The sequence below is a fragment of the Dipodomys spectabilis genome, unplaced genomic scaffold (assembly GCF_019054845.1).
Source record: "Dipodomys spectabilis isolate Male_0828 unplaced genomic scaffold, ASM1905484v1 ptg000652l, whole genome shotgun sequence".
Taxonomy (NCBI): domain Eukaryota; kingdom Metazoa; phylum Chordata; class Mammalia; order Rodentia; family Heteromyidae; genus Dipodomys; species Dipodomys spectabilis.
This window is the reverse complement of record NW_024871329.1, coordinates 383,180-408,564: the sequence shown is the minus strand read 5'-3', so window position 1 is coordinate 408,564 and position 25,385 is coordinate 383,180. Positions and strand designations below refer to the sequence as shown.

Below are 25,385 nucleotides of genomic sequence, written 5' to 3'. Positions count from 1 at the left end.
CACGTCCGGGGGCGGACGCCCCGGCCCCGGCCCGCCTCGGGCGCGCCACGTCGTCCGGCGTCCACGCCGCGCCCCAGAAGCACTTCCGGCCGCAGCGGCGACCCGGAAGCGGTCGGCGGCAGCGGGGTCGGCGGCGGGCGGGCGAGCGCCGGGAAGCCAGGCGGCGGCGCAGCGCGGCGGCGGCGGGACATGGCGGGCACGGCGCTCAAGAGGCTGATGGCCGAGTACAAACGTGAGTCCCGACGGACGGACGGACGGCGCCCGGAGCTCGCGGGCGGCCGCGGCGCGGGCTCCGCCGGGGGCCGGGGGCCGGGGGCCGGGCTCGAGCGCGGGGCCGGGGCCGGGGCGCGGCCCGACGCCCGCCCGGCGCCGGCGCGGGCCTCCCCGGGCTCGGTGGGTCCGCGGGCCGTTGGGCCGGAGCCCGCGGAAGGAAGCGCCGCGCGCCGGCGCCTGACGCGCGGCTGACGGCAGCGCCCCGGCCCCGGCCCCGGCCCCGGCCCCGGCCCCGGCCCCGTCCCCGTCCCCGGCCCCGTCCCCGGCCCCGTCCCCGTCCCCGTCCCCGTCCCCGTCCCCGTCCCCGTCCCCGGCCCCGTCCCAGGCCCCGTCCCAGGCCCGCGTCCCCGTCCCCGTCCCAGGCCCCGGTCCCGGCCCCGGCCCCGTCCCCGTCCCCGTCCCAGGCCCGCGTCCCCGTCCCCGTCCCAGGCCCCGTCCCCGTCCCCGTCCCCGGCCCCGTCCCCGGCCCCGGCCCCGTCCCCGTCCCAGGCCCCGTCCCCGTCCCCGGCCCCGTCCCAGGCCCACGTCCCCGTCCCCGTCCCCGTCCCCGGCCCCGGCCCCGGCCCCGTCCCCGTCCCCGTCCCCGGCCCCGGCCCCGGCCCCGTCCCCGTCCCCGGCCCCGGCCCCGTCCCCGGCCCCGGCCCAGGCCCGCGTCCCGTCCCAGGTCCGGGTCCCAGGTCCGCGTCAGGGTCTCAGGTCCGGGTCCCAGGTCCGCGTCAGGGTCCCAGGTCCGCGTCAGGGTCCCAGGTCCGCGTCAGGGTCTCAGGTCCGGGTCCCAGGTCCGCGTCAGGGTCTCAGGTCCGGGTCCCAGGTCCGCGTCAGGGTCCCAGGTCCGCCTCAGGGTCCCAGGTCCGCCTCAGGGTCCCAGGCCCGGGTCCCAGGCCCGCGTCAGGGTCCCAGGCCCGGGTCCCAGGCCCGCGTCAGGGTCCCAGGCCCGGGTCCCAGGCCCGCGTCCTCCCTCACGGCCTGGGGGCCCGCGCGCCGCGAGCGGCATTTCTGGGGAGCGTGGGTCAGCCCTGCAGACCCGACAGATCCCCAAGTCCATTGCTGGATGGCGACGTGGAGCCGGCGAGGCCGGGTGGAGCCCGCTTCTATTTGGACGCGCCGCCCTCCCTGGCTCCGTCCGTCCGGTCCCCGCGGGGTGCACACGGTGCACACGGGCTCAGCTGCGTCAGCTGCGTCCGGACCGCCGCCTCGCTGCCCCTCCTTCCCCCTCCTTGCCTGTGCCGCCCCTTGCATTCCCGAAGACATAAACACAAGCAGAGCAGAACCTCGCACCAAGCCGTTTGACTTCAGGTGCACAGAGACATTTCCCCTTTGTCTTCCTCTCTTCAGTGTCCTCCTCCGGTCCCACTGTGTGTGAATGCCTAGAGCCCGGTGTGATGTATCATGTCCACATAGGAGAGAAAGCATGCCTGTTTGTCTCTGAGCTTGGCTTACCTCATTGCACACTATTTGCTCTAGGTCCATCCACTTCCTTGCAAATGACACCATAGTCCAGTGGCTGTGTACAGTTCTACTGTGTATGGGCACCACATTGTTTTGATCTGCTCATCAGTTGCAGGGCATCTGGCTCTCTCCATAACTTGCTATTGTGAATAGTACAGCAGTGAACATGGGTGTGCACGTGTCTTTCTTTACAGTAACCTGGCTGGTGAGGCTCTGGGTAGATGCCCGGGAATGCTATGGCTGGATCATAGGGAAGATCTGTGTTTAGTTTTTTTTTTTTTCTTTTGGGCCGGTCGTGGGGCCTGAACTCTGGGCCTGGGCGCTGTCCCTCAGCTCTTCAGCTCAAGGCGAGCGCTCTACCACTTGAGCCACAGTGCCACTTCCAGTTTTTTCTGCTTATGTGGTGCTGAGGAATCGAACCCGGGGCCTCAGGCATGCAAGGCAAGCGCTCTACCCCTGAGCCGCCTTCCCAGCCCCTGGTTTTTTGAGGAACATCCACACTGCTCTGACAGAAATTTTGACCCGCCCCACCCCATATTGTCCTCCATTATTTTCACCAATTTGCTCCAATAAAACCTAAGTATTAATTTCCAAAGCTGAGTCACAGTGGGCTGTGTGTGTTCTTATGTGCTACTTTCTGAGATCCTAAGTACGTACGGAAGGCAGAAGCCTCTACCCTGTCACCCAGAGCTCAGGCCATGTGTCCCCACCTCGCACTGCTGATACAGGCAGGGGGGATGGAAAATACAGTTAAGTTACCAGTCAGCCAACCTGAAGGGGGGCAAGTTCTCCTGAATCAAACAAGTGGAGCTGAAATCACAGGACACCCAGAAGCAGTTGAAGATGAAGAGGAGGTCAGAGAGGTTGGGGTCTGAGGAGGTGCTGCCTGCAGTGGCCGCCCCAGAGCGGGGAGAGGGGTCAGGAGCAGCCCGGCAGGCAGTCCAAGCAGCAGACTCCAGGTTAACACCCACTTGGAACTGAGCTGTGCCCAGATTACTGACTCGTGGAACTGCGATGTCATCAATGAATATTGTTCTAAGACGACTGCATTGTGACAGCAGTGATAGAAAGGGAATACAGCTGTACCAAAAAATACGAATTTCTCTGTGTCCCGGTACCACGATGATGTTGCATTTGGTGTTTATTAGCATCTATGTTGTTTGTCATCGGTGTTTTATTGCAGTGTGAAGGTAGACCGCACAGGGGAGGACCCGCCTGTGCCTGGCAGACCGCCAGGGGTCGGGGTCCCAGGGCTGCTGGTACAAAGGGAGCGTCACAGAACCAGAGGCAGAAGTCCAGGGGTGCAGGCTCTGCTCCCCGGCCTGTCTGGCGCCCCCCCCCCCCCCGGCCTCTGCTGTGGCTGTCGGTGCTGCTCCTCAGCTTTGGTCGGCGACTGCAGTCTCTCTTGCACCTCTGTTGCATCGCCCCCCTTCACCTTCCTGTGTTGGTGCTCACGCTTACCGCTTCAAGATGCCAGCCACTGGTTTGGGCACACCTGGGCACATGACCTCACTAAGACTCCATTTTTGAGTAAGGTTGTGTTCAGAATCTCTGTCAAGTTGGATTTCAGGGAGACACTGTTGACCCAGTATACTTGTGTCACTGAGGCTGGGCTGTGGGACTGTGAGCCCATGGGGTCTGATGGCCAGTTCTCCCGCTGTGGGGACTGTGGAGGCTGCGGCCCGAAGGATGCCGGCATCTCACCTTGATCTCCATCCTCCTCCACAGCTCTCGCCGCGTCAGCAAAGCCACGTCATCGCTGGCCTGGATTCCTGCCGGGGTCCTGCCCGGTGTCCTACTTGAGCCTGTCCCTTTAGTCAGCGTGACAGGCCCATCCTGAGAGGCTCGGGTCAGATCGCACGTCCCGCGTGGATGGGCGATGGGCCCCGATGCTCTGCCTGGCCCTCATCCTGGTCCTGTCCTCTACGCCCCTGCACTGTCTCGCATGCCTCCTTCCTGCTGAGAGAAACACCATATCTGTGTCCCTGTCATTCCTTCCCTTTGGTGTTTGAATATTTTGTTGTGTATTGTGTATATAAAAGGTGTATCTTCAAACCAAACGAACAGCTGTGCTAGCTTTTGGCTACTGTAACAGATACTTGAGATCATCAACAATAAAGAGACCAGGTTTATTTTGGCTCACAGTTTTGGAGGTTTCTGCCCAGCGTCGGTTGGAACCATTGCTTTTGGGCCTGTGGTGTGGGAGTACTCCCTGGTGGGAGCAGGCCAGAGCTGTTCACCGAATGTGAGTGAGAGGAGGGGTCTGGTCATTGCACGCCCCTCCGCCGCACAGGGCCCTGTCCTCCCTTGCCAAGTCCCCTAGAAATGGTCAAGTACGGGAACCTCAGGGCCGAGCAAGTGTCAGGCGTTTTGTTAGAGTCTGGAAAGCTGAGTGATGCCCCTCCCACCCTTCCTGTGAAGCCAGGCAGGAGCCCTGTCTTAGAAATCTGTTTTCTTCCTACTGGTATTTGCAACACTCTGAATTTTGTCTATCATTCTTTCCCTTTTCACAGTCACCACCTCATACTTCTATGCAGCCCGTGGTTTACTTTGCTCGTGTGTGAACTTAATAGGAGTTATACATTGTGCTTTTTCCACAGTGAGTCTTTTGCTCAGCACTGTTGCTGAGGTGTGTTTCTTTTGAAGCATGTAACTGCTGCATTTCATTTCCCTAGTGAATTCCTTTCTGGGAATATGCAGAAAGCCATCTGTTCATTATTGATGGGCCTCTAGGGCATTTGCAGTTCTCAGTTTTTGTAAATATTGCTGCTGTGGACATTGTTGAGCTCTCTAGAGGCGCAGGTGCTGGGTACCTGTCTGGAGTGTAATTTGGACCCCGAGCCTCCCACACCAGCTTTCCTGGAGCTTCTGTCAGCAGCAGCTGAAGCTTTCCCTGGCCGCTTCACATCTAGGAGGTCTGCAGGCACTTGATTTGCTGGTGGGACGTGGGGTCTGGGTGGTGGTGATGAGTGGGCCTGGAGCCACTGTGTCCTTCCTGGTGAGGCGTCTGTCTCAATCTGGGCAGTTGTATGCGGGCTTGCTGGTCTTTCCTTGTGGACTGTAGGAGTTCTTTTCTGCCTCCAGTCTTGGGTGCATTACTTTGTCTCTGCTTGTGTTTTGTCTTTGCAGCCTTGGTGTGCTGTTTTCCCCCCACTCCGGGAAGGGCGCCTGGAGGGGGGTGCACGCAGGCCCGCTGTGAACAGTTTCTTTGGAAACTTTGATTTCTCTTGCTGAGCTCTCTGCCTCGTCACTGCGCTGTTTGCGTGCTGGCCCCTGCTGCGCTTGGTACCTGCAGCTTTACAGCCTTGGCCGTCTGCGGGGCTCTGGTTTTGGATTTCCTGAGGATGAACGATGTTGGGCATCATTTCAAATTAGCATCTTTTTTTTTCTTTCAGTACTAGGGTTTGAACTTGTCCCACTTGCTGGGCAGGCTCTACCATTGAGTCACACCTTTAGCTCACATTCCTTTAATTCCTTCGACAACTTCTCTGTTGTTCCCCCCCCCTTCCCTCTGATTCTGTGCCCTCCTCCTAGCTGTCCTCAGGTATGCACATGTATATACCATATATGAGGTCAAGAACATGGAGTCATCCGGAAGTGATACAACAAATTAAGTAGGAGTCCTATGTTTCTCAAGTCCTGTTTGTCAAATTTCCTTGTGTGTTCCCAGGTATAAGTTCACTAAGGTTTTCTCTTGTGATTTCTTCTACATGTTTTGTAGTTTTAGATCTGTGACCTATGTTAAATAAAGTTTTGGAGGTTAAGGTCAGGGTGTTTTGCATATTTGCAGATGTTCAGCATTGATTTAGTTGCTAGGGCTACTGGCCCAGATGGCTTAAACCACATAAACTTGCCTGGAAGTCCTGGGTAAAGTGGACGATGTGACCAGGGCTCACCTCTCCTCTGACGAGGAGAGCAGGCGTGTTACGTCAGTCCAGCCCGGGGACCTCGTGCCAGTTGCCAGTTTCCACCTTAGTGTCCTGGACGTCATTCTGTTCCAGGGCATAGGTGCTCAGGGCTGCAGGACACCACCTCGGCCTCAGTAGCTGGGGTCACAAGAAGAATGCAGAAGAAGAATTTTTAAACAACATTCGCAAGGAATTGGTGGCAAGGAATAGTCTTTTGAGAAGTTTCTGACATGTTCATATCAGTTTCTCTTTGAAACTTGCATTTGTCTGCAAACATGAACTGGTGTGAAGCCTTTTCTGAGGACCTCCAGTGACCAGCAGATGGTGCTGTTGGGTAGCAAAGCAGGAGAGCTTGGGTTTCTAGAATTGGTGTGGGTGTGGTGTCCGATGGCCCCTTCCTCCCCCAGGAGATTTCAAGCCCCCCTTCTGGGAGGGGTTGTCACTGGGAAGTTCCTAAGGGGAACCCCAGCTAAACAAGCCAGGTTTTTGGTGTCCCCTTTTATGGTCGCAGGAAAGCAGTGGTTAGGACTCTGTGGACACTCGCTCTAAGTCACCTTCCTCTGTGTGCTTGCTGGAGCTGCTGCTCCTCCTTCCCCACATTGAGCAGTTGACACTCCCTCTGCCTTAACCTGTTACTGTTTCTCACAATGGGATGATTTGGTTTTAGACACAAACACTGGACTAGATTTCAGATGAATGGATTTATGAAGCCTGACAAGTTTCTGTTACTTCTTCCCATCTGCTCCTGTGAAGAGACGCGGGGGCTCGCCAGGGTGCGCCTAGCCAAACCTAAGAGCTGTAGTCGACCTTGTACCGGCGTCCCAGTGCTGGTCCTCCGTCCCGGAGCTCCCCCCTTCCTCGCTCCAGGATGTTTGAGTGTGGTGGACGCCAGCCCCCCACTTCTGTGCGTCCACTTCCCTGGCACCTCCTCTGTGTCTCCCTGTCCCCACTCTGTAGCACAGCCTTGCTGAGCGCACCTGGCTCTCTTATGGACCTTGTTCCTTACATCAGGGAGCTGTTGGCTTTTTTTTTTTTTTTTTTTTTTTTCCCGGTCGGTCATAGGGCTTGAACTCTGGGCCTGGGCGCTGACCCTGTGCTCTTCAGCTCAAGGGGATCGCTCTACTGCTTGAGCCACAGCACCACTTCTGGTTTTCTAGTGGTTTCTTGGCGATAAGGGTCTCATGGACTTTCCTGCCCTGGATGGCTTTGAACTGCGATCCTCAGATCTCAGCCTCTTGAGTAGCTAGGATTACAGGCATGAGCCACTGGTGCTTGGCTTCTAGCCTTGTTTTTTGCTGGTTACTTTGGAGGTAAAGTCCAGTGAACTCTTCTGCCCAGGCTGGCCTCAAACCATGACACTCCAGATCCATGACACTTCAGACTCCTGAATAACTGGGATTACAGGTGTGAGCCACTGCTGTCTGGCTCAAATACACCGTAGCCATAATTACAATCTATAGAACATTTCTATTGTCCCTTACAAAAGAGCTCTTGTAGCCAGCCACTAGTGGCTCACACCCGTAATCCCAGCTACTCAGGAAGCTGAGATCTGACAATTCAAAGTTAGCCCATGCAGGAAAGTCTATGAGACTTGTGAGACTCTTATCTCCATTAAACCAGCAAAAAGCCAGAAGCGGAGCTGTGGCTCAAGTACAAGAGTGCCAGCCTTGGGCAAAAATGCTTAGGGACCGTGCCCACAGCCAAGTTCAAACACCAGGACTGGTACTAAACAATGCTTAGGGACCGTGTCCACAGCCGAGTTCAAACGCCAGGACTGGCACTAAACAATGCTTAGGGACCGTGCCCACAGCCGAGTTCAAACGCCAGGACTGGCACTAAACAAAATCTTTTTTTTTCTTGTGCTCTTTTGCCATCCCCTCCCCTCTCCTTGATTTTTGGCAGTGTTTGATTTGCTTTTTAACTACAGGCATGCATCCCTAATTCATAAATCTGGGCTTCCCTAAGTCCTTAGTGTTCCAGAATCTTTAAGTGTCTGAGCCCTTCTGCCAGACTTGCTGTTTGCTCCTGTGGATTGCAGTTCCAGTGGATGTATCTATGGCCTTGCTTCTCTTTGGAGTCTTGTGCTGCACAGAACCTGAGGTTGCTAACTTTGTGCTAGCTCTCCTTTGCGGGTCGGCGTTCAGGACTGTGTGCCTCAGAGTGCTTCCCGTAGCGTGGACATGGCCGTGGCAGGATGTTTCCTCTGAGGCCAAGATCCAATCTGGAGTAGGAAACCAGAGCCAGAAGGAGGGCAGGTGTGCTCCTTACCCAGCTCCCTCTCCTGAGAACAGTCCACAGGCCTCCTGTGAGGCTGCCGCATTCCAGCTCTGACCCATGTCCAAGCTGGAGCACAGATAAAGGACCCAGCGAGGCCCAGAAGTCAAAGGCCGCCTGTGGCTGCTTTCTGGTGGCAGAGCTTTGCCTTAAGTTCTCAACAGTTACCCATCATAGGTTGCTGGGAAATGCATCAGGCCTCTCTTTCTGTTTCTCCTCTGTATCTGTTTTCAGTGCTGGTGTCTGATACTCTAAAGAGATCAGATTTTACAGAGTGGTGTTAAAAATCAGCAGCCCGTCTCTTAAAATGTCAAGCTTTGCAGCTTCAGCACTGGTTTACATTTCTTTGTGACATTCGGAAAGGTCTGTGCCAACTTATTAAATGATAGGAAATAGAATTTAATTGGAAAATAATACCCTGCTTTATGTTTTCAGACTTGAAATCCAAGTAAGTGGTAGGAATATTTTGGAGAGATAGCTTATCCCTGTTTAGTTTTTTTCATTTGTGAAGTGTGAGAGGTGTAAAGAAGTATCCATATGGTCTCTTTACCAGTATTCTCTGGAATGGGTATTCATTTGGGACAAACAGAATTGTCCCTTTTTAAACTTGAGCCCTTGTTTTCTGATTTATAGCTTGTATCCTTGTAAAGTGTTGGCTCGAGTGACACGGTAACCCTTCTGTTTTGCCTTCGTAGAGTTAACGCTGAATCCTCCTGAAGGGATTGTGGCAGGTAAGGGACTTGGGTGGCTTCTTTGTGATCTTCTTACTGTCAAATTTGCCTTCAAGGGTAAGCTGTTCTTATTTTTTTCTTTCCCTACAGGCCCCATGAATGAAGAGAATTTTTTTGAGTGGGAGGCATTGATCATGTAAGTTGACTATACTGGTTTTTAGAGCTTTCCTGGATATCAGTCCCTGAAACCCCGCCCCCGATAGTCACACCTGGCAGTGAGGCGCGCTGAAGCCCCGCCCTGGTGGGAAGCAGGGTCTTGATGCAGTCTGCTCTAATCCAGGCAGAAAACAGGAATGTGGATCCAAAAGAAACGACACTGTTTTCTTAGGACCAATACAAGATTTACTTAAGTATTTGTGTAGTTATAGAGTTTCAAGGTGGTAATTTTTTTATGCTGCATGGTTCTGTTAGGAAGGAAATGAAGTGCTTATTTTTCATTCTGATCTTTCAGTGAAGTCAGCACAGAAAACTGACCCCCAAAGCATGAAGTTTCTGCTTGTCAGCGAGCAGTCAATTCTGCAGCTGATTCTGGGTCTTCTAGTCCCATCCAGTTCTGATCTTATCTGCCTGGACCCAACCCTGGATGGATGGTTAGGCTGTGACGACACGTGGCCTAAGGCTCTGGCCCATTACCTCTGACTCTGAGATGGAGCCAGGTGTGTCTTCTGACCCCAGGCTGGTCCCGTGGAATCTGTGACTGGAGAAACTGGTCCCTGTCCCATGTCAGCATCTAGGCCCAGAGTTCAAGCCCAGGACTACCCCTCCGCCCCCCCCCCCCCCCGAAAAAAAGTTTCACGGACTTTCCTGCCTGGGCTGGCTTTGAACTGTGATCCTTAGATCTCAGCCCCCTGAGTAGCTAGGATTGCAGGCATGAGCACCAGCACCCTACTTGAGGATTTTCTTTATTTTCTAAACTTCACATGAGGATTTCCTTGATAGTATATTTTTGAAAAACGATGAATAAAAAGTAAAAAAGTCATCAATAAATACTATGTAGAGAAAGAGCTAGGGCCTAATCTCATGGTAATTTGTCAGACCCTTATTACTTGCACTATGACACATGATTTTTGTGTGTGTGTAAGGATTTCTGGGATCTGTTGTGTCTAATGTGGTACAGTGAAAGCTTGGTGATGGCTAGACCGTAGGTGTACTGAGTCCCATAAGGACTGTCTGTTTTCTTCTATATGTGTCCCTAACATAAAATGGAATTAATTGTATGTTAGCCACAGTGAGAGATTAACAATAGCTACCAGTTACTACAAAATGGAGCAGTTAGCAATCAATATTCTGTAATAAAAGTTACTTGAAGCTTGTTTATTTTTGGAATTTTGCATGTAGCATTGTCAGACAGTGACCTGTCCCCCACAGATCTGGGGGACAGGACAGGTGTCGTGTCCCACACGGGAGACAGTTGTGGGCTGATGGGTGACCGTGTCGGGCTGACCTGCCGGTCTGTGGGGTGGCCTTGCCTGTCGGAAGCATGTAGTTCTGGGGATCTGATGTGGGCAAGCAAGCGAGCCTTCCACCTCTGAGCCACGTCCTAGAGCCCGGGGTCCTGTGTCAGCCCGGACACACCTGCTCACTGTTGCGTGCAAGCAGTTGCCTGCTTTGCCTGTGTGCGTGTTGTATGTGCCTGTACAGTGGTCAGGGTGTCTGCCGGGCTTGCACAGTGTTAGTTCCTGCCCACCTGTGGCAGGTGCACTTAGAAGCTCCGTGAAGAACAGCTGAGCCTCCAGTGTGGTTTTTACACAGCTGTTCATTTTTAACAATCTGTTAGAGTAACGATTACTAATTTTGGACAAACAGTATAAAACTAAACCAATATTTTGAAAACCTGCCTTAAAAAGTAAATAGAGCTGGTTTTAGGGAGAGCAAGTTTGTGTTTGAGTAAGGCTTTTGCGTGAGTGTGGAATTCCCCTGTTTCAAGATCTGGTGACTTTGTGGGTTTTGGTCCTGTTCCAGACCCTTCACAAACAAGAGGCCGTTTGCAAACGTACTTAAAGCATCTACTTGGGAATTAGCTGTCCTCCGCCGAGCTGTCTCACCCTGCTGCCCGGCGGGCAGCTGGCTGGGCTGGCTTCTCACAGGCCAGCCCGGAGGCCTCTTTGCTCCGTTTTCCTTTGGTCTCCGTGGGCCCCTGCGGCCCTCGTTTCTGAGCATTTCACTTGCTGCAGGAAGAGGCTGGTGCTGGCTCTGAGGGCCCACGGCAGCCCTGACTCGCAGGCCAAGCAGTACAGACTCAGGCTTTTGTAGATGTCGGGCCTTGTGTCTGTGTGTTCTTTTGGCCAGCTTCCCATAGCTGTGACAAGTAGCTGAGAAAACCAGGGTAAGAGGAGGGAAGACTTTGGCCTGTGGTTCTGGCGGTTCTAGTCTGTGAGTCCCAGGTCCCATTGTTCCTGAGCCTGAGAGCAGGCAGAGTGCCAGGGCGCAGGGGCTCGTGGTGCGGCCGGCTGCACACCTCCTGTGCCCACCTGCGTGCGGGAGGAAAGGGGCTGGGTGGACGGCCCCTGGCATGCGCTTCAGGAGCGGCCTGCACAGGCCTGCTTCCTCCAGCCCCAACCTGACCCTCCTCCCAAGCCACCATTCAGCCTTGAACGCCCATCCACAAGGCTGGCGGCACCACCAGCCCCCCAGCAGCCACGCCTTCAGCACCCGAGACACTGGTGTACCAGGCCAGCTGTCCTGCCAGCCTCCCTGGGGTTTCTCACCGGCTCTGCCGCCTGGCTCCTGGTCCCACAGGGTGGCCAGCCTCCCTGTGGCCCCGCAGAGAGGCAGATGGCCAGCACGCGGAGCTGGGCGGAGGGAGGCTTCCGGCCTGCCTGCGAGGGGGAGAGCTGTTCCCCCTGGGCCCCCGCTACAGTTTCTGTTCTGTGTGTACAGAGTGCACTCATGCCCACCTGCCCTCCAGCGCCGCCTCAGACCTGTGTCAGGTGTTGGTTCGTAGACGCGTGAGCCTGCCGCGGATGCCACTGCAGTGCTGCGAGCGTGCCACGCCGCTCGCCTCCACCTCCGGGCATCTCCTCTAGAGAAGTGGAAGGCAAGCCTGGGTTGTGGAAGTGGAAGGCAAGTCTGGGTTGTGGAAGTGGAAGGCAAGTCTGGGTTGTGGAAGTGGAAGGCAAGTCTGGGTTGTGGAAGTGGAAGGCAAGTCTGGGTTGTGGAAGTGGAAGGCAAGCCTGGGTTGTGGAAGTGGAAGGCAAGTCTGGGTTGTGGAAGTGGAAGGCAAGTCTGGGTTGTGGAAGTGGAAGGCAAGCCTGGGTTGTGGAAGTGGAAGGCAAGCCTGGGTTGTGGAAGTGGAAGGCAAGTCTGGGTTGTGGAAGTGGAAGGCAAGTCTGGGTTGTGGAAGTGGAAGGCAAGTCTGGGTTGTGGAAGTGGAAGGCAAGTCTGGGTTGTGGAAGTGGAAGGCAAGTCTGGGTTGTGGAAGTGGAAGGCAAGTCTGGGTTGTGGAAGTGGAAGGCAAGTCTGGGTTGTGGAAGTGGAAGGCAAGCCTGGGTTGTGGAAGTGGAAGGCAAGTCTGGGTTGTGGAAGTGGAAGGCAAGTCTGGGTTGAGGAAGTGGAAGGCAAGTCTGGGTTGAGGAAGTGGAAGGCAAGCCTGGGTTGTGGAAGTGGAAGGCAAGCCTGGGTTGTGGAAGTGGAAGGCAAGCCTGGGTTGTGGAAGTGGAAGGCAAGTCTGGGTTGTGGAAGTGGAAGGCAAGTCTGGGTTGTGGAAGTGGAAGGCAAGTCTGGGTTGAGGAAGTGGAAGGCAAGTCTGGGTTGTGGAAGTGGAAGGCAAGTCTGGGTTGTGGAAGTGGAAGGCAAGTCTGGGTTGTGGAAGTGGAAGGCAAGTCTGGGTTGAGGTTGAGCTTGGCATGTGTTTTCCTGAGCAGTGACCCCCGAGCAGTTGTCTCACTGGGCTCTGGAGGACCAGGCGTCAGGCGGTTAGGCAGTGGCTATGTCTGGAGTACTTACAAGTGACCTTCCTGTGCAGAGGTGACTGGGGCCGGAGTGCCTTGCTCTGCCTGTCCCATTCCTGACCTTATAACCCCGAAAGGCGTGAAGTCTTGTGTAGGCTTCGAAAAAATTTGTCCTTGCTTTGCCTAAATCAGTTGCATTTCCTTCCTTGTTTTGAAGATCTCTCTGAAGGGAGATGTGGTCCAGATGTGTGTCAGGAAAACTTACCCACAAGCCCCTGCGTGGTGCCTCCCCCTCCCAGGGCAGGAGCCCTGGCAGGGGCGCGTCCCACAGCCAGCTGGCACGCCACTGCACATGTGCCCACCCGCACATGTGCCCACCCGCACACCTGTCCAGGCACGGGCACTCTGGAAAAGGGAAAGGAGCCCCAGTTCAAACCAGTAGTGAGCTGGAGCATTCACAAATAGTTGGGATGGTGCACATGTGGGTGCCCTCTAGGAAGTGTTTGGTCATGCTTTTGAGGCTGTGAATAACTCAGTGATACATATTTTTTTAATTTAAAGAAAGCCCCATTATGAGAAACAAAGGCCTGTTATCAAAGTTGGCTCTTTCCAAAGACTACCCAACCTGTCCTGGAGGTGCCAGAAGCATGGGGCGCTGCGGTGTCCCTGACCTCCTGGCGCTGTTCCTGGGCGTGCGCCTGTGTGTGGACCGCCTGGCTTGGCAGTGTGAGCTCCCAAACCAAGCTGGCTTAGGCCTTGGCTCAGTCCTGCGGTCCTCCCAGCAGCCTTGTGCAGCGTGACCCGCGCCGTGAGGGCACGGAGGGCTGCCCTGCCCGCTCGTGGTGCTCGCCCAGGCTGCTGTAGGATGAGGAGGATGCCTCAGGCCCACGTGGCTCCCAGGCAGCCCGCCCCCTGCCCAGCAGCTGTGCCACCGCCCAGCCGCATGCCGGAGCTCCGGGGGACTGCCACACAGCCTGCCATCTCCACACAAAGGAGCTATTCACTGTCCTTCCCCAAAACGTGGGCAACAGTTTGCAGAGTCATTGAGGTTGAACAAACGTGGCTTTATAGAACAGCGTTGTTACCATGACAGCAACAGGACTCAAACTTCACTCTTGTTTCTCTTAGTTGTAGAAACAAATACTCTTTGGTTTGCAGATTAATATTAATAGCACTGAATCAAAATAATTTCATTAAAACTTTGAATAAGTTTGTGCTTTTTTTTTTTGTTGTCAGTTGTGAGGCTTGAACTCTGGGCCTGGGCGCTGTCCCTCAGCTCTCCAGCTCAAGGCAAGCACTCTACCACTTGAGCCACAGTACCTCTTCTGGCTTTTTCTGCTTTAGGTGGTGCTGAGGAATCGAACCCAGGTCCTCATGCATGCAAAGCAAGCACTCTACCACTGAGCCACCTGCCTAGTCCCCAGAATTTGTTTTTAACCTGGGTTGGCCTGACCGTGATTCTCTCCGACTCAGCTTCCTGAGCAGCTGGGATGACAAGTGTGCACCTATTGGTTGGGGTGGGGCTCTTGAACTTTTGGGGGGCTTGGCTTGAACCATAGTCTTCTCTGCCAAGTAGCTGGGAGTACAGGTATCATGCCCCTGGCTCCTAGCTAGAAACAGTATTATTTCTTCCCCTTTTCTTTCCTCCCTCTCCCCTCCCTTCTCCCTCATTCCTCTTCTTCCCCCTATTCTTTCTCCCCCTCTTCCTCTTCCTCTCTCTTTTTGTGATAGTACTGAGGCTCGAACTTGGGGTCCCTTACTCTTGTCTTTTTCATGGCCTGTGCTCTGAGCCATACTTCCAGCTCCAGCTTTCGGCTAGTTAATTGAAAAATGAGCTCGGATTTGTCCGCCCAGTTTGACTTCAAACTTTGATCCTCTGATTTCAGTCAAAGTAGCTAGGATTACAGGCATGGATCACCAGTGCTCAGCTAGTCAGTATTTCTTAATTTTTCACGTGGAGTATCTTGGATTTGTATCGGAGGCATTTATGTTAGCAGTTCCATCTGTGGGTCCAGAGAACTCTGGAGTAGTCTGTCTTAAAGGGAGGCAAAGCTGTTTAAAAAGCATCTCCAAGCCGGGTGCTGGTGGCTCACGTCTGTAATCCTAGCTACTCAGGAGGCTGAGATCTGAGGATCGAGGTTCAAAACCAGCCCGGGCAGAAGAGGCCGTAAGACTCCTATCTCCAATAAACCACCAGAAAACTGGAAGTGGCGCTGTAGCTCAAGTGGTAGAGCGCTCGCCTTGAGCTGAAGAGCTGAGGGACAGCGCCCAGGCCCAGAGTTCAGGCCCCTCGACTGGACCCCCCCCCCCAAAAAAAAAAAGGGACATGTGCGTAGTTGCTCCACTTAAAAGGCTGTGGCCCCGCCTAAAAAAGCTGTGAGGGGGCATTTGAGGGGGGCACGGGAAGGGGGTCGTGAAGGGGGTATATCTGAGGCTAGGCGTTTGTAGTCGCTGCAGATGCAGCTGAGGCTCTGCTCTGGGCCTGGCTGGCCTTAACTGCTGAGCAGGCGCAATTCAGGAATCATGTACTTCATCTGCTTGAAGTTACAAGAGCTTTTAGCCCCGCGTAGCACAGGTCACAGGCTGGCTTACCTCTGCCCCTTCTTACGTATAGACTCACGGAGCCTTTCCACGATGCAGACAGGCCCCTGGGCCCTGCGTGGCGTGGGTTCCTTCCTCTGCTCTTGCCCCAAGCCTGCCTTGACTGATGCAGGAAACATCTGAGCTTCAGCCTTGGTGTTGAGGCTAAGATTTAAACTAGCTAGCACGGGACGAGACATTGTCTTTTTTTTTTTTTTGGCCTGGTTGTAGGGTCTGAACTCTGGGCCTGGGCGCTGTTCCTCAGCTCTTCAGCTCAAGACTAGCGCTCTACCACTTGAGCCACAGCACCACTTCCGGCTTTTTTTTTCTTTTTGCTTATGTGGTGCTGAGGAATCGAACCCAGGGCCTCATGCATGCAAGGCAAGCGCTCTACCACTGAGCCACCTTCCCAGCCCCAGGAGACATTCTTTGCATTCAGAAAAGTAGCCACTTCTTACTTCCTCCTTGCGTGTGGTTGGTGCAGTGTCCCCGTCCCACCTGTGAGCTGTAGCGGGCACTGCACAGTGCGCTTTGAAGCTCGCTCTGTGGATTCCCTTCTTCCAGGGGCCCTGAAGACACCTGCTTTGAGTTTGGAGTTTTTCCTGCCGTCCTGAGTTTCCCGCTCGACTACCCGCTGAGCCCTCCCAAGATGAGGTTCACCTGTGAGATGTTCCACCCCAACAGTGAGTCGCCCCGTGATTCTGCTCCTGCCTTTGGACAGGGCCGGAGCGTAGGGCCAAGGCCCTCATGGAGTGGGGCAGTGCATGACCAGTTGGTCATGGTCCATTAGATGTCCTGCCCACGCAACTGTGGCTGTCCAGTGGGCGTGAGGAGCTTGTGCCTCAGTGGTCCCTGGAGCACCACTCTGTGGTGCAGAGCAGCTGGCGGGAAGCTAGCTGGGGCCCTGGTGAGGGGCAGTTTGGCTTGAGTGGGTGTGGGGCCATGGGCGGGCTTGAATGGGAGGAAAGGCAGCAGGCATGGGAGCCAGATGGGGACTCTGGGAGGCGTGACGCCTTGGCCCTTCCGGAGGGGGGTCCTCGGGGGAGGAGAGGTGGTTCAGAGACTCCACATGGGTGGACAGGGGTGAGGGGCGGCACAGGACGTGTCCACCTGGTTCCACAAACTGCCTTGAGCCAGAACTGGTGTCAGGTTCCTGGGTAACTGGGAAAGGGGTAGATGTTAAAATGAGACTACTCACACCTCTAGAGCCTCCTGAAATTCTAAATTGTCATCGGTAGTGACACGCTGTCAGTGCGACCTCTGCTCCTCGGTCCCCGGGGGTGTGTGTGCGTGTTGAACCTCCTGTTTGTGGTCCCCACTCCACTGTGTCCCCAGCAGGCTGTGCCTGACTTCAGGTGTCTTGTCGCGAGTGCTAGCTGACGAGGGCTGGGGGCGGGGGCTGGGCGTGCATCGGGCCTCCTGGCCCCATGTGGTGCTGATGCTAAGTCCTCAGATGGGGCTTAAGTCATCCCAGTTGCCTCTGTCCCTGCCACATAAGCGTCTGTTTATGCAGTTGGACTTGGGGTGGCTAAAGAGATCTGTTCTGAGGTGTTGTAAGTAATCCTGGCATTTGCAGGTCATCTTTTGTTCACTCCTCTGGAGGTAATGCTTTAAAGAAACCCCTAAGAAGGCGGAGTCCTCCCACCGGGCTGCAGTGAGGAGGGCTGGGAGGCCCAGCCTGCGCTCACGGGCCCCACTGGGCCTCGCCGCATGACGCGTGCTGCTTACGCCAGGGTCCTGCTCCCGCTGTGCAGGTTCCGGGCTTTGTCTGTGTCTGTGCAGCCTCCTCCAGTGCCAGGTCGCCTTGCGCAGCCCTTCGAGGGCTCACCTGCTGCCTCTGGCTTTGCAGTCTACCCTGATGGGAGAGTGTGCATCTCCATCCTGCACGCGCCTGGCGACGACCCCATGGGCTACGAGAGCAGTGCTGAGAGGTGGAGCCCGGTGCAGAGTGTGGAGAAGATCCTGCTGTCGGTGGTCAGCATGCTGGCAGGTACGGCCGGGTCTGGGGAGAAGACCTTGCTGATGTCGGTGGTCAGCATGCCGGCAGGTACGGCCACAGTCTGGGGAGAACTGGGGAGAAGACCCTGCTGCTGTCGGTCAGCACGCCGGCAGGTTGGGCCGAGGGTCCAGGACCCTCCTGCGGGCCCACGCCGCTCCTCACTGCTCCTGTAGCCCATCCAGACAGTCCCTGACAGTTCCTTTTGCTTTTTTGTAGTCTATCCACAGTGTTTTTATTTTCTAACATAGTTTTATTGTTAAGGTGTTGAATAGAGGAGTTACTTCTCCCCTTCCTGTGTGCTCCCCCATGTTCTCCATCCCTGCCCAAAGGTCGCAGCATCCAATTCATGCTACCTGTCTGCACTTTTCCAGGTGTAAGTAAGTGTACTTTGAAAAATGGTCAGGATGAAGAGAGCTGAGTCACGGAGCATGTGGTTGACCGTGATCTTCACTCCGTTGACATTTGCTGTGGATGTCACAGTAAAGCTCATGCAGAAGAGACCCCAGTGTTGAGGTCACCATATCCCGAGGACTCACCAGGTCAAGCAGCGGCTGACCAGTGTGGCGCCTTTGATGTTTCGCATGGTGCTGGCATGAGCCAGCCCTAGAAGGCAGAAAGGGAGGAAAGAGAGGGGAGAGGCGTTCGTGTGAGAGGAAGCTGAGTTTGTTGATGCCAGCCTTGTGACAGGGTCCAGGGTAGGGAGAGGAGGCGTCTGCTGTGAGCCGCGGCCCTTGGTGCGCGCTCGGTCAGCTAGAGGCTGTCGGGGAGCAGGCTGTGTGAGGTCAGGGAGGGGCCGAGCGGAGCTGGGCCCGGTGGCTTTGCATGCTCTCGCCAAGGCAGTGCGGAGGTGGAGTGGAAGGACATGAAGGTGCGAGTCCTCACTTCGTGTCACTGTTTAGGCTTGTTTCTTTGTGAGCACCAGGCAGCTGTCCCCGGAGTAGGAAGAGAAGAATTTGGGGGACCCAGTAGCTGGCGGGAGGAGCCACTGGTCTGAGAGGGGCCTCCTCCCTTTGTGTTTGGAGCTCCACTCCTCCTCCAGGACTCCCCGTGAGGCCCTGGTTCCAAATGGGGCCCTTGTCACACCGCTCACACTCAGAGCCTCGTTCATGAACCTTCCCTTCTCTTTCAGAGCCCAACGATGAAAGTGGAGCTAACGTGGATGCTTCCAAAATGTGGCGGGATGACCGCGAGCAGTTCTACAGGATTGCCAAGCAGATTGTGCAGAAGTCTCTGGGGCTCTGAGGCACGCCCCCCGCACGCACACAGACACGCAGGCCCTGTGGAGCAGTCCAGCGCTTTGCTCCAGTACCACGCCGGCACCCGAGCGGGCAGCCTGCAGAGCCACAGCACCTGTCGCTTCCTCCCCTCCCACCCCGAGCAGGCTTTTCTTCTGCTGTGTGACTTGTGTAGAGTAATGGCACAGAGCATGCTGCAGTTCACAGTGTTCCTCCTTGAGGGCTTCGGGTCGGTCATCCAGGCCCCATCGCTACCTCTCCCAGCCACGCCAGCACCGGCTCTGGCTCCGGCTCCGGCTCCCTCCCAGCCGCAGGACGGCTGGTTCCCGGCTCCTCGCGCCCCTGAGACTCGACTCCTTCCTCCGAGAGCTGCAGATTTAGGTCATGCACTCAGTGACAACGATGCTCCTTTTAAGACTACTTGGGGCTGGGCCTGGAGCAGCAGGCGGGGCCTCAGGCTCTGGGGGCCCCCGGTGCCCCACAAGGCCTTTCTTATTTTGTGGTTTACTAGCAGCCTGGTGAGAGCGCTGTGCAGATGACCGACTGTCACACTAGGATTTTTGGGAGATGCTTTGCGGGCAGCTGGTGAGGAATGGGGCCAGAAGGCTGTCGCTGCCGTTCTGGCTGGATGTTGGGAGCTTGCCACTTCAGTTACCGGTGCTCCAGCAGAGAGGCCTGGGAGCCTTCTGCAGACCAGGGGGCCTGTACCTGGGTGCTGTGCCCTGGGGTTGCACAGGGTGGAGCCCTGGGCACAGTCACCCTTCGTGCAGTGGGTGGGATTCACTGCTGTTGCTCAGCATGGATAACTGGCCCTGGCGAGATAGTGGCCGTGGCCTGGGCCCCAGGCTGGGGAAGCTCTTGGGGAGGCTGTGATGTTGATGGGTGTCCAGCAGCAGACTCCAGAATCCCACGGGCAACACAGACCTTTCACGCGCACGCACAGACACCTGGCCCTTTCCAAACAGGTTATGTGAAATGGTGTGGCATAGTCCGAGACAGGCAATATGTTTTCTTCCACAGAACCTTTTTTCCTTCTTTTTGCTAATGTGGCTAGTTAGGCAGTCACCTTTTATACCAAAACCTCACATTTCATGGTGTTAATTCTTGGTTCAGGGCTCCATATTCAGTTTTTCAGAAGAGAAGTTCAGCATGACTGATGTTTGGAAGGGTAGAGAGCAGAGGCATTGAACCAGAATAGTATTTGCAGGTACAAACAAGATGCCCTCTCTGTAAAGTAGAACGGCTGGTGTTGGCCATGTGTGCAGGCTGACCATGGGCACGCGCCTGCAGGTCAGCACCTCTGCCGTGTGTGTGTGACCACGGGCACGCGCCTGCAGGCCAGCACCTCTGCCGTGTGTGTGTGACCACGGGCACGCGCCTGCAGGTCAGCACCTCTGCCGTGTGTGTGTGTCCACGGGCACGCGCCTGCAGGTCAGCACCTCTGCCGTGTGTGTGTCCACGGGCACGCGCCTGCAGGTCAGCACCTCTGCCGTGTGTGTGTGTCCACGGGCACGCGCCTGCAGGTCAGCACCTCTGCCGTGTGTGTGTGACCACGGGCACGCGCCTGCAGGTCAGCACCTCTGCCGTGTGTGTGTGACCACGGGCACGCGCCTGCAGGTCAGCACCTCTGCCGTGTGTCCACGGGCACGCGCCTGCAGGTCAGCACCTCTGCCGTGTGTGTGTGTCCACGGGCACGCGCCTGCAGGTCAGCACCTCTGCCGTGTGTGTGTGTGTGTGTGTCCACGGGCACGCGCCTGCAGGTCAGCACCTCTGCCGTGTGTCCACGGGCACGCGCCTGCAGGTCAGCACCTCTGCCGTGTGTGTGTGTCCACGGGCACGCGCCTGCAGGTCAGCACCTCTGCCGTGTGTGTGTGTGTGTGTGTCCACGGGCACGCGCCTGCAGGTCAGCACCTCTGCCGTGTGTCCACGGGCACGCGCCTGCAGGTCAGCACCTCTGCCGTGTGTCCACGGGCACGCGCCTGCAGGTCAGCACCTCTGCCGTGTGTGTGTGACCACGGGCACGCGCCTGCAGGTCAGCACCTCTGCCGTGTGTGTGTGACCACGGGCACGCGCCTGCAGGTCAGCACCTCTGCCGTGTGTGTGTGTCCACGGGCACGCGCCTGCAGGTCAGCACCTCTGCCGTGTGTCCACGGGCACGCGCCTGCAGGTCAGCACCTCTGCCGTGTGTGTGTGTGTGTCCACGGGCACGCGCCTGCAGGTCAGCACCTCTGCCGTGTGTCCACGGGCACGCGCCTGCAGGCCTCCCATGAGGTGGAGGAGGCAAGGTGGGCTCCACAAAGCCAAGTATTTTTACTCATTTGTATTTATTAAATGAAAAGCTCTAGAGTACCTCTCTTCTGTGGTGGAAGTGAATTACTGTATCAAAAAATAAACTTGTGCATTTCCCCTCAGCAGTGTTTTTCTTTGTTGTGCTTTCATCTAATTGTATGGAACCTGAAGCAGCTGCCTGGGCATTAGAGGCCGCGCTGCGGGAGCTGTGCAGCGCGTCCCGAGGCCCGCCCCGCCTCCTCGCTGTCTCGGGGACTCAGGTTCTTGGCTGTAGTCCGTGGCAGGACTAAGGAGATGGATTGGATGTGGAAGTCCACGTGGCTGCTGAGATGTAATGAACTCAGCAGTTTGGTGATGGTGATAGAGCAGTCAGGTCCCATGGCTTGTCACAGCAGAAGCTGGCAGGAGGTCAGCGGTCAGGTCTCTGGCCCACGTTGTATGCTGTTCCGGGCTTTGAGTGTTCTGTGGTGTTTGTCCGTGGTCTGGTGTGAGTTGGTCCAGTGGCCTTGGCTCTGCGCTGGGCCACTCCTCCCCGGGCGGGTGGGAGGACTGCAGGGCACCCTTCCTTGCATCTGGCAGGGGTGATACTCGGTCATGACCTCTGGAGCCGAACCTTCTGCAGGGTGGAGAGGCTGAGTGTGCAAAGAAATACCACACTGCCTCCCGCAGCGCCGGCCCAGGGTGCCCGCATCCAGCCTTCAGTGTGTGCTTTCACGCCCGACCCGTCTGCCTGTCTCCGCAGCTTGGGGATGGTGCCAGTGGCCCGGCTGCCTCCAGTCCAGAGGCCCTGCCACCCGGGGGAGAAAGCAGGAAGGACAGGCACCCAGCGTGGTCCTGCCCCAGGCAGAGGCCTCGGCGGCTGCGGCCCCATACATGAGCTGGGGCCCAGCCTGGGTGGCACGTCCCTCAGGACACGCAGGGGGGGGGAGGGTGGCTGTCCCAGTAGCCCCCACAGACGCGGCCCGAGGTCTTCCTCCCTGTGTGGCTTAGCTCTGCCAGGGCCGGCGGACAGTCCAGCCGAGCTGGGCGGCTGTGGATGGCACCCGCCGAGGCTCTGGGCGGTGGGCAAGTGCCAGGCGCTGCAGTGGCAGTTGCTTTGAAGTGTGTGCGCGCACGCGTGCAGCTTCCTCTTGGAGGCAGAGGCACCGGCGTTGGAGTTGTGTGCATGTGTGTGTGTATGTGTGTGTATGTGTGTGTGTGCGTGTGCAGCTTCCTCTTTGAGGCAGAGGCGTCGGCGTTGGAGTTGTGTGCATGTGTGTGTGTGTGTGTGCATGTGTGTGTGTATGTGTGTGTGTGTGTGCGTGTGCAGCTTCCTCTTTGAGGCAGAGGCATCGGCGTTGGAGTTGGCTCAGATGGAAACCAGAGACGAGGCCTCTGACGTACTGGGTGAGATGGCGTGTGCTGGCGCCACACGGAACAGCAGCAGGCAGGGCCGGCCGGGCTTTGACGGCTTCTGCGTCTTGGACCAGTTGCCACCGTGATGCGCTGAGGCCCGGCCAGGGCTGCAGCACCATCCCAGACGCCAGGTACACAACACGGAGCGTGTGAGCGTGTGCACACATGGGGCACACATCCCAGACACCTCACAGGCCCCTCTGCCCCAGACCCCCATCTTCACAACACGGAGCGTGTGAGCGTGTGCATACATGCCTGCATGTGTGTGCACTGCAGGTGTGCAGCCCAGGCCTGGGCGGCAGGCAGAGTCTACAGGTGTCCATCAAGAGCCCCTCACACAGAAGTGGCGCTGTGGCTCAAGTGGTAGAGTGCTGGCCTTGAACTGAAGAGCTCAGGGAGAGCGCCCAGGCCAGAGTTCAAGCCCCATGACTGACCAAAAAAAAAAAAGTGGGCTGGGAAGGTGGCTCAGTGGTAGAGCGCTTGCCTTGCATGCCTGAGGCCCTGGGTTCGATTCCTCAGCACCACATAAGCAAAAAGAAAAAAGCCGGAAGTGGTGCTGTGGCTCAAGTGGTAGAGCACTGGCCTTGAGCTGAAGAGCTGAGGGACAGCGCCCAGGCCCAGAGTTCAGGCCTCACGACTGACATAAAAAAGAAAAAGAGCCCTTCCCGCTGGCCGGCAGGATGTGTGCTGGAGTGCTGGGGGGCACAAGGAGTGTGGACGGCTGCCACTTGACTCTTCTATTTATTCCATCAGTGGTGGGCTGATTCCAACCCATGGATATGGAGGGCAGACTATGTGTCCATCTGTGCACACACACACGCGCGCGCCCTTGTGTGTAAGCGTGCGTGGGCACATGCCCACTTGCACCCATACCTCCTGCTTCCAGTCCTGTCTTGGTACTCATGAATGAGTTGAATCTTTGGTTTCCCTTCATGCCACATCTCGTCTGGCTTTGCTGTCCGGGTGATTTGAGCCTCAAATGGTTATTGTCCCTTTTTGGCGGGGCAGCGTCTTGGTATGTAGCCCAGGCTGACTGTGAACTCTCTCACCCGCTCACAGGCCAACTTCTCTATCAGCTGGCCTCCAGCCACGCTCCCGTGGCTCCCGGGCAGTCGACATTACAGGACATGTTACTGTTGGCTTTCTAGGACGCGCTGTTTCTGAGCACTCAGTAGAATTCGCCTGCCAAGTCCTCTGTGCCTGCTGCTCTCTGGGGAGAAGAGCTTTCAACCTCTGCACCCTCTGTACTATTGGTGTTCTGATTTCTTTTCATTGCCTTCCCCGCTTTTATTTCTTTTCTTTCTCCCCCTCCAGCGCCGGGGTTGGGACTTGGGGCCCTCCACCCCCTGAGACCCATCCCCAGCTGTTTCTTACTTGTTTTTTTCTTTTGTTTTAAACATTTGCTCTTGTAGTTTTAAAACAGCGTACTTCATTGTTATCATAGAGGAGCTGTGGAGTGGCTCTGTGCGTCTGGTAAGCGCGGTTCCTTTCGTGCGGTGTCTTCTGCACTCTCTCCCGGCTCCACGCTGCCCGGTGTGCTGCCCGCTGCCCTCCCACCACCCTTTGGAAGATGCACATGAGTACACCATGGATAAGAAGGCAAAGAATACAGAATCACCAGAAAAAGAAAAAAATTAAGTCTTTAGTTTCCATATCTTTTTTTTTTTTTTTGGGGGGGGGGGTCTGGTCGTGGGGCCTGAACTCTGGGCCTGGGCGCTGTCCCTCAGCTCTTCAGCTCAAGGCTAGCGCTCTACCACTTGAGCCACAGCACCACTTCCGGGTTTTTTCTTTTTGCTTATATGGTGCTGAGGAATCGAACCCAGGGCCTCAGGCATGCAAGGCAAGCGCTCTACCACTGAGCCACCTTCCCAGCCCCTCCATATCTTTTTTTAAGATAGGAATCTTGGGAGATCTTCCTACCTAAGTCTTCCTGCAGAGCTGGGATTATAGGAATGTGCCTCTATGTTTGGCTTGTGTTCTTGAGAAGGAGTAACTTTTTACCCTGGTTGGCCTCGAGCTGCAGTCCCCAACCTCTGCCTCCCAAGTAGCTAGGATCACAGACGGGGCTGGCCTGCAGCCAACTCATCTTTTCCTAATTATGGGATCACATTTAAAGTGAATTGCAAGTCCGGTCTGGCAGTCTGTCTTCTCAGCAGTGTGATTATGCGTTGATGTGATCAGAGTTACAGTTTCGTTCTTTGCTCTCTGTGTGTCCCTGCTGGGTCTTGTTACTTTTTTCTCTCAGATTATCTGACTTTCTCCCCTCAGCTGACTGCCTCCGGGAGGGCTCAGGGTGCAGCTCGGCCAGAATGCACACCTGTGCCTCCGGCCATGCCGAGTTGGCTTTTTTCTACGTGCACAAGGCGGGGAGCCTTTGCTCTTTGTTTCTTGTGTATTTTACTTGCTGCACCCGCTGAGCCCTTGGCGGGCTCATTTTCACTGGAGTAGCAGGTTGTTGGAGAGAATTCACAGGGGACATGGTTCTCTGGCTTCTGTTTTCTTATCCACACAGCCCTGTTTCTCTGACTGTTGGTTTCTTTTAAGCCTCTCTTCCAGAAAAATTTGTAGGATCCCAACTGCTCTTCCCTTGTCAGAAAGTCCAGAATCTCCCTCAGACGGGCATCCGAGTCTCCTCGTGTCCACGTCTCCCTCTGACGGGCATCCACGTCTCCCGCTGATGGCCGCCCACAGTGCTCTCTGTGGCTGTCCAGGGTTCTTTGTCCTCTGTGGTTCTCAGCAGTTTGGGTTGTGGACGGTCTTGCAGAGCTCAGCTCATGCAGAACTTTGCCGAATCCATTACCTCCTCAAGGCAAGCGCTCTACCACTGAGCCGCCTCCCAGCCCACGGTCACCTCCTCAAGGCAAGCGCTCTACCACTGAGCCGCCTCCCAGCCCACGGTCACCTCCTCAAGGCAAGCGCTCTACCACTGAGCCGCCTCCCAGCCCACGGTCACCTCCTCAAGGCAAGCGCTCTACCACTGAGCCGCCTCCCAGCCCACGGTCACCTCCTCAAGGCAAGCGCTCTACCACTGAGCCGCCTCCCAGCCCACGGTCACCTCCTCAAGGCAAGCGCTCTACCACTGAGCCGCCTCCCAGCCCACGGTCACCTCCTCAAGGCAAGCGCTCTACCACTGAGCCGCCTCCCAGCCCACGGTCACCTCCTCAAGGCAAGCGCTCTACCACTGAGCCGCCTCCCAGCCCACGGTCACCTCCTCAAGGCAAGCGCTCTACCACTGAGCCGCCTCCCAGCCCACGGTCACCTCCTCAAGGCAAGCGCTCTACCACTGAGCCGCCTCCCAGCCCACGGTCACCTCCTCAAGGCAAGCGCTCTACCACTGAGCCGCCTCCCAGCCCACGGTCACC

General features: G+C 56.4%; 1 protein-coding gene across 5 annotated transcripts; it reads left to right on the top strand.

The window, feature by feature from the left end:
- Positions 1 to 144: 144 nt before the first annotated feature.
- Positions 145 to 21,775, top strand: Ube2g2 (ubiquitin conjugating enzyme E2 G2). 5 transcript variants are annotated; one of them, XR_006146350.1, is made up of 7 exons: positions 145 to 232; positions 8,600 to 8,635; positions 8,726 to 8,771; positions 15,670 to 15,788; positions 16,955 to 17,095; positions 18,234 to 19,585; positions 21,765 to 21,775. XR_006146350.1 is itself a non-coding variant. In XM_042671641.1 (6 exons), the coding sequence occupies exons 1-6, from the start codon at positions 190 to 192 to the stop codon at positions 18,344 to 18,346; spliced, it is 498 nt and encodes a 165-aa protein (XP_042527575.1). In that variant the 5' UTR covers positions 145 to 189; the 3' UTR covers positions 18,347 to 20,753. The 5 variants fall into 5 exon arrangements, 2 of the variants coding, with proteins under 2 accessions (XP_042527575.1, XP_042527576.1); XR_006146349.1 differs by lacking the exon at positions 21,765 to 21,775 and adding an exon at positions 20,100 to 20,753 and having other exon boundaries at positions 18,234 to 19,770; XR_006146348.1 differs by lacking the exon at positions 21,765 to 21,775 and adding an exon at positions 20,599 to 20,753 and having other exon boundaries at positions 18,234 to 20,506.
- The last annotated feature ends 3,610 nt before the right edge of the window (positions 21,776 to 25,385 follow it).